Source organism: Leucoraja erinacea, chromosome 38 (genome assembly GCF_028641065.1).
Source record: "Leucoraja erinacea ecotype New England chromosome 38, Leri_hhj_1, whole genome shotgun sequence".
Lineage (NCBI taxonomy): Eukaryota > Metazoa > Chordata > Chondrichthyes > Rajiformes > Rajidae > Leucoraja > Leucoraja erinaceus.
In genome coordinates, this window is record NC_073414.1 from 1,540,171 (window position 1) to 1,548,793 (window position 8,623).

At 46.4% G+C, this 8,623-nt stretch overlaps 1 protein-coding gene across 1 annotated transcript in view; it reads right to left on the reverse strand.

The window, feature by feature from the left end:
• LOC129714045 (vasodilator-stimulated phosphoprotein-like) overlaps nt 1–2,701 on the reverse strand; it is a 53,827-nt gene extending 51,126 nt beyond the window's left edge. The window contains exon 1 of the mRNA XM_055663503.1: nt 2,282–2,701. Coding sequence (XP_055519478.1) covers nt 2,282–2,286 — 5 coding nt within the window. The 5' untranslated portion in view covers nt 2,287–2,701. The remainder of the gene's footprint in view (nt 1–2,281) is intronic.
• Nucleotides 2,702–8,623: the final 5,922 nt, after the last annotated feature.

Sequence of the window (8,623 nt, forward strand, 5' to 3'; positions counted from 1 at the left end):
TCCAGTTCTACTGATCTCATCTGTTTGTGCATGATCCATATCCCTCCATCCCCTGCACTTCCATGTGCCTATCCAAAATGCTACATAAACCCCACTATCATATCTGCCTCCACCATCACCACCTACTGTGCTAAAACAAGCCCCCGACATCCCCATTAAACTTCCCCCTCTCACCTTATAGCTGCGCCCTCTAGTGTTTGACATCTCCACTCTGGGGAAAAGGGTTCTGACTGTCTACCTTATCTACACCTCTGGTATATTTGGATATTTCCCCCTCAACCTCACTGTTCTGTTGTCGTTACACAAAACAATGAAACACTCTTTAAACACTCTTATGTAAAGAAACGTTTCCGTACAAAATAGCGGCCACCTTATCCTTAGACTGTGCCCCCAGCTCTAGTTAGCAGCCCGGGGTAACTCAGCGGGTCAGGCAGCATCTGTGGAGAACATGGATAGGTGACGTTTCACAGAGTGCTGGAGTAACTCAGCAGGTGCAGCAGCATCTATGGAGCTAAGGAAATAGGCAACGTTTTGGGCCGAAACCCGTAAGGGTTTCGGCCCAGAAACGTTTGCCTATTTCCAGCTAAGAAGAATTTTCAGGCCCGAAACGTTCCCTATTTCCTTAGCCCATAGATGCTGCTGCCATATTTCTCAGAAGGGTTTCAGGCAGCATCTGTGGAGAACATGGATAGGTGACGTTTCATAGAGTGCTGCTGCACCATAACTCAGCGGGTCAGGCAGCATCTGTGGAGAACATGGATAGGTGACGTTTCACAGAGTGCTGGAGTAACTCAGCGGGTCAGGCAGCATCTGTGGAGAACATGGATAGGTGACGTTTCACAGAGTGCTGGAGTAACTCAGCGGGTCAGGCAGCATCTGTGGAGCACATGGATAGGTGACGTTCCACAGAGTGCTGGAGTAACTCAGCGGGTTAGGCAGCATCTGTGGAATGAGCTGCGAGCCCAGTTTCAGGTCATCTGGCTTTTAACATAGAAGAGAAAGCTTAGGCGGAGATTACAAACTGTGTAGGAAGGAACTGCAGATGCTGTTATACACTGAAAAGATAGACAAAGGGCTGGAGGAACTCAGCGGGACAGGCAGCATCTCAAGAAGGGCCTCGACCCGAAACATCGCCCGTTCCTTCTCTCCAGCGATGCTGCCTGTCAGTAGACAATAGACAATAGGTGCAGGAGTAGAGGCCATTCGGCCCTTCGAGCCAGCACCGCCATTCAATGTGATCATGGCTGATCATCCCCAATCAGTACCCCGTTCCTGCCTTCTCCCCATATCCCCTGACTCTGCTATCTTTAGGAGCCCTATCTAGCTCTCTCTTGAACGCATCCAGAGAACCGGCCTCCACCACCCTCTGAGGCAGAGAATTCCACAGACTGATTTACTCCAGCTTTTTGTGCCTGTCTATCGGAGATGACAAACTTGCAGTTTAGTTTCTTGGTTTTGCCTGTTGAACAATTGGTTACCGAGGAACTTCAACAATCAATTGGGGCCTTTACTGGTAACTTTGATCAATTTAACCACAATAACCAACACTGAATGTCAAGGCTGTCAGATCTCATTACAGAAACATTATTTTTTCTGATCAGAAAATGGCAACAACAGGAAGCCCCAATCACTATGAAAAGGTGTCAAGTGGATTAATTGTTAAAAGTTTCCCTTGACAAGTATAATATTTAAAAACTAATCTATTTCAGTGTAATATCACTAGAGATTTGAGACTCTTTGCCCAAGATCGAAATGAATTACCAAAGAGCGAATTGTGACTTTAAATATTTTCAATACTGTGATCAGGCAACTGTATCCAATAAAGAGCTGCTGCTTAGTGCTTTCCCCAAGTTGCATGGAAACTTTTTTAAAATCTCACGGCCGGTCTGTGGAGCCGAAGAAAGAAATGGTTTTGAAAGCCCGAGTTAAGAAATTAAGCTGGGTTTTTGTAAATGTAATGTAGACAAAAATGCTGGAGAAACTCAGCGGGTGCGGCAGGCAGATCTATGTGGAGTGAAGGAAATAGGCAACGTTTCGGGCCGAAACCCTTCTTCAGACTTGAAATGTAATATATACATATATATATATAATATTGCCAGGATTCGCCCACTTTTCCTTAACACCAGTAAATTTCAAAAGTGAGATGTAAGAACGGCGACCTCAGTGTTTTTAATTTTTTTACTTTTTGAGAACTATTCACGTTCAGACTAATTCCACATTGAATCGAGCGCGGCTGTTGGAAACAAGCAGATCAGGAAATTGACAAAAGCTGAAATCCTACCTCATGTTCAGCTTCGGTGGAACTTAACCTTTCACAGTCTTTCGCGGCTGGCGGTGGCTCTAAAGATTAATTTCCTGGTCTGGCGTTTTTCTGGTTACACACAGATTCTCTCTCTCTCTCTCGCCTTCTCTCCGCCTTTTTTGCTTCCTTTGAAATGTGAAGGCAGAGTTATAAAGCTGCTGGGGTGGGATAGAGTCCTGTTGTCGTTCTTGTGTTGAATCTGTGTCTCTCCTCCCTTGCCACGCCGAGTAGCTGTTCAACACTCCTGTTGCAACATGTTTCCACCTCGCTACTCCTGACTCTGTAGCAAACACTCTCGGCTACATCTCTTGCCCCAGTCCCCGACTGCTCCACACCACACATACATACATACACGCCTAACCCCACAATGCACAGCCACACACACACTTCCGCCAACACCACACCATTTTAAAAGGGCAATATATCTAACATAAAAAAAAATCCATTGCCTTAAAAGGGCAATTCGCCCAAACCTGGAATTAAAAAAACCTTGCCGATTGCACCATTCTCAGGCAGAGAGATGATGACATTGAGCTGGGGGGGAGAAGTCCAATAAAGAGAAAAAAAAAACACATCTCTCTTGTACAATGTGCAAAACTCACTGCACTGGATGTGAAGTCTGAACAAGGGTCTCGACCCGAAACGTCACCTATCCATGTTCTCCACAGGTGCTGCCTGACCCGCTGAGTTACTCCAGCATTTTGTGAAACGTCACCTATCCATGTTCTCCACAGATGCTGCCTGACCCACTCAGTTATGGTGCAGCAGCATCTATGGAGCTAAGGAAATAGGCAACGTTTCGGGCTGAAATCCTTCTGGAAATAGGCAACGTTTCAGGCCGAAACCCGGAAGGGTTTCGACCCAAAACGTTGCCTATTTCCTTAGCTCCATAGATGCTGCCTGACCCGCTGAGTTACTCCAGCACTCTGTGAAACGTCACCTATCCATGTTCCCCACAGATGCTGCCTGACCTGCTGAGTTACTCCAGTTGGATCACTGGTCAGCATGAGCTCGATGGGCCGAAGGGTCTATTTCCATGCTGCATCAGATTATTAAGGGTTTGGACACGCTAGAGGCAGGAAACATGTTCCCGATGTTGGGGGAGTCCAGAACCAGGGGCCACACACACAGTTTAAGAATAAGGGTTAAGTCATTTAGAATGGAGACGAGGAAACACTTTTTCTCACAGAGAGTGGTGAGTCTGTGGAATTCTCTGCCTCGGAGGGCGGTGGAGGCCGGTTCTCTGGATGCTTTCAAGAGAGAGCTAGATAGGGCTCTTAAAGATAGCGGAGTCAGGGGATATGGGGAGAAGGCAGGAACGGGGTACTGATTGGGGATGATCAGCCATGATCGCATTGAGAGGGGATCTTATAGAAACTTACAAAATTCTTAAGGGGTTGGACAGGCTAGATGCAGGAAGATTGTTCCCAATGTTGGGGAAGTCCAGGACAAGGGGTCACAGCTTAAGGATAAGGGGGAAATCCTTTAAAACCGAGATGAGAAGAACTTTTTTCACACAGAGAGTGGTGAATCTCTGGAACTCTCTGCCACAGAGGGTAGTTGAGGCCACAGTTCATTGGCTATATTTAAGAGGGAGTTAGATGTGGCCCTTGTGGCTAAGGGGATCAGGGGGTATGGAGAGAAGGCAGGTATGGGATACTGAGTTGGATGATCAGCCAAAAACTCAGCGGGTGCAGCAGCATCTATGGAGCGTAGGAAATAGGCAACATTTCGTCCCGAAACCCTTTGGGTTTCGACCCGAAACGTTGCCTATTTCCTTTGGGTTTCGGCCCCATTTGAGGCCAGTTGAGGCCAGTTCATTGGCTATATTTAAGAGGGAGTTAGATGTGGCCCTTGTGGCTAAGGGGATCAGGGGGTATGGAGAGAAGGCAGGTACGGGATACTGAGTTGGATGATCAGCCATGATCATATTGAATGGCGGTGCAGGCTCGAAGGGCCGAATGGCCTCTACTCCTGCACCTATTGTCTATTGTCACTAAACCAAAACTCCTTGCCTCATCACAGACTAAATGGGCCATCCAAATCTAAAGCTGGTTAACATCGAACTAGTTTGAACAGATGGTCGATGGTTGGCCTGGTCTTGGCGAGTGCATGTTTCCGTGCGGTATCTGTATCTGGACTAAAGAGCATTAGCGAGGTTGGTGGGGGTGGGCAGTAGGTTGGAAGTGGCTTTGTGCTGGTTAGATCCACGTCCTCTCTGCAAATCGGCAGAGAAATGGTGCAGTTAGATACCAAACATTGCACAAGATGCAGGTCCCAAATGTAACAAAATATTCTACCCCTGTACGGATCGCAATTTGGACTCAACACCAATGCATTAACCTCGACCAATGCAGCAGGTGACTTGCAAATGGATGGAAACTAAACTGTTCCCTACCTGACACGTTGGGGCTTTAGTTGCAATTGAAGAATGAGAACTATGCAACAATCAACTCAAATCTCTCACTTCCTGTTTCTCCAATTATGTTGGTTATTAAAACAATGTTAGTTGCCTCAAAGGAATAGCTAGTGATACTTAGTTTTAGTTTAGGAAGGAACTGCAGATGCTGGTTTAAACTGAAAATAGACACAAAATGCTGGAGTAACTCAGCGGGACAGGCAGCGTCTCTGGAGAGAAGGAATGGGTGACGTTTCAAGTTGAGACCCTTCCTCAGACTTCGACCCAACAAGTCACCCATCCCTTCTCTCATGAGGAGGCAAGGAAACAGGCCCTTCGGCCCACCGGTCTGTACAGCCCAGCGATCACCCCCTGCTATTCTACACACGAGGGACAATTTACAACTTACAGAAGCAAGTCTAACGAAGCCTTTGAAGAATAAAGGGGAGGCCATTTAAGACTGAGGTGAGAAAAAACCTTTTTCACCCAGAGAGTTGTGAATTTGTGGAATTCCCTGCCGCAGAGGGCAGTGGAGGCCAAGTCACTGGATGGATTTAAGAGAGAGTTAGATAGAGCTCTAGGGGCTGGTGGAGTCAAGGGATATGGGGGAGAAGGCAGGCACGGGTTATTGATTGGGGATGATCACAATGAATGGCGAATGGTGCTGGCTCGAAGGGCCGAATGGCCTCCTCCTGCACCTATTGTCTATGTTTCTATGTTTCTATGAACGGTCTCGACCCAAAACATCACCCATTCCTTCTCCCCGGAGATGCTGCCTGTTACTGAGTTACTCATGCTGAGTTACTCCAGCACTTTGTGTCTATCTTCGGTTTAAACCAGCATCTGCAGTTCTTTCCAACACAGTTACAGAAGCCAATTAGCTGACAAACCTATACATCTTTGGAGTGTGACAGGCAACTCGAACACCCGGAGAAAACCCACGCAGTCACAGGGAGAACGTGCTAACTCCACATAGACAGTACCCGTAGTCGGAATTGAACCAGTGTCACTGGAACTGCGAAACAGCAACTCTACCACTTACTGCGATCTTGCACGTCTCAACCAGATATGTTTTCTTTCCACTACAAGATATTGTTACCTCCTTCTGAGACTCATGGTCTGGTCTTGCCCCTGAAGAATGACAGCGCAGACATTAGGGTGGAAACAGAACGGCACCAGCAACATTCAGCATTGAAAAGCTGGAAGAAAAATATGCAACAAGGAAAGCAGGAATGTGGAATAAATTCCAGGCTAGAATCTAGACCGGGCAAGTTCAGATGACAGATGGGATCAGCTCTTGTTCCTCCTTCAGTTCAAAACTGAACACTTTAATGGCAATCTCCTCACAACAGGCAGGAAAACCACAGTCTCCTTCCATTTCCGAGTGGCATTTACAAACTTTCAAGAGATTAAAATGCCAAACAAATGGAAATTATCTACAAGAGGGTCCCCATTCCTCTGCTTTGGAGATCCAAGTTATTTATTATTAACCAGTCTTTCCATGAATTCAGCGGCTTATCTTGGGCTGTGGTCTCCATGACATGACACCCAGCCAATGCCCAGAAGAACCAATGTGATCTTCTGAAGGCAGTGGCCAGAAAACGCCATGTTAGTTCACAGTTCAGTTATTTGCCTTCTGCTTTCCCGGAACCCAGAAGTGACATGTTCCATGGAACCGTGAACACAATTATCGACCACAACACATGAATATTTGCATGCAATTGTAATAGTAATTGTGATATTCTGTCTCCCTGCAGACACCGGGGAAATCCTCAAGTTAGAAACATAGACAATAGAAAATAGGTGCAGGAGTAGAGGCCATTCGGCCCTTCGAGCCTGCACCATTCGCCATTCAATATGATCATGGCTGATCATCCAACTCAGTATCCTGTACCTGCCATCTCTCCATACCCCCTGATCCCTTTATCATGTAAAATAATATGTGTGTTATGATTGTGTTTATAATTTGTTTGGTTGTTTTGTTGTTTGTCTTTTGCACAAAAGTCCGCGAGCATTGCCACTTTCATTTCACTGCACATCTCGTTTGTGTATGTGACAAATAAACTTGACTTGACTTGACTTTAGCCACAAGGGCCACATCTAACTCCCTCTTAAATATAGCCAATGAACTGGCCTCAACTACCTTCTGTGGCAGAGAATTCCACAGATTCACCACTCTCTGTGTGAAAAATGTTTTTCTCATCTCGGTCCTAAAGGATTTCCCCCTTATCCTCAAACTGTGTGACCCCTTGTCCTGGACTTCCCCAACACCGGGAACAATCTTCCTGCATCTAGCCTGTCCAAACCCTTAAGAATTTTGTAGGTTTCTATAAGATCCCCCCTCAATCTTCTAAATTCTAGCGCGTACAAGCCGAGTCTATCCAGTCTTTCTTCATATGAAAGTCCTGACATCTCAGGAATCAGTCTGGTGAATGTTCTCTGTACTCCCTCTATGGCAAGAAGTTAGCAATGATGGAGAACGCATTGCACAGCGAACATGTCTGAAAACATGTTCCCGATGTTGGGGGAGTCCGGAACCAGGCGCCACACACACAGTTTAAGAATAAGGGGTAGGCCATTTAGAACGGAGACGAGGAAACACTTTTTCACACAGATTTGTGAGTGTGTGGAAGGTAGACAAAAATGCTGGAGAAACTCAGCGGGTGCAGCAGCATCTATGGAGCGAAGGAAATAGGCAACGTTTCGGCCCGAAACCCTTCAGGAAGGAAATAGGAAACGTTTCGGGCCGAAACCCTTCTGGGTTTCGGCCCGAAACGTTGCCTATTTCATTTGCTCCATAGATGCTGCTGCACCCGCTGAGTTTCTCCAGATTTTTGTCTACCTTCGATTTTCCAGCATCTGCAGTTCATTCTTAAACACTGTCAGTCTGTGGAATTCTCTGCCTCCGAGGGCGGTGGAGGCCGGTTCTATGGATGCTTTCAAGAGAGAGCTAGATGGGGCTCTTAAAGATAGCGGAGTCAGGGGATATGTGGAGAAGGCAGGAACGGGGTACTGATTGGTGATGATCAGCTATGATCACATTGAATGGCTCGAAGGGCCGAATGGCCTGCAACTATTGTCTATTGAGCTGAACACAATGTGCTGCAGGAACTCAGCGGGTCAGGCAGCATCTGTGGTGGAAACTGTCCAGCGACGTTTTGGGTCGGGACCCTACTGCAGAGCGTTTCAGACAAATCGTTCTGAAGGGTCCTGATGTTACACGTCATCTGTTTAAACCCTCCACAGATGCTATAGCCAGTCTGAAGAAGGGTTCCGACCTCTAACGTCACCTATTCCTTCCCTCCAGAGATGCTGCCTGACCCGCTGAGTTGTACCAATATTCTGTCTTCGGTGAGAGATTGCAAACATCACGGGGTCCGCCCTGTTTTGACGAATGCAATCAACCTGGCGTGCACAATCAAATAAGATCAAATAGAACAAGTTGTCCTACAACTTTAGGCTGTGCACGCCATACACAAGAAGAAGTGCCTGTCTTCTGTATAAACCAGCCGATAAATGCAAATGAAGGTATAACAGGAAATGGGTAAGTGTACTGACATGCCGGATAACTTACAGAGCACTCAAGAGTTCAAGAGAGTTTATTGTCATGTGTCCCTGATAGGACAATGAAATTCTTGCTTTGCTTCAGCACAACAGAACATAGTAGGCATTGAATACAGAACAGATCAGTGTGTCCATATACCATTGTATAAATATATACACACACATGAATAAATAAACTGATAAAGTGCAAATAAACAAATAATGGGCTATTAATGTTCAGAGTTTTGTCCGAGCCGGGTTTAATAGCCTGATGGCTGTGGGGAAGTAGCTATTCCTGAACCTGGTCGTTGCAGTCTTCAGGCTCCTGTTAATTTATGCTGACGATGTTTTTGTGCAGCTGGAGTGGGGCTACTCATCTA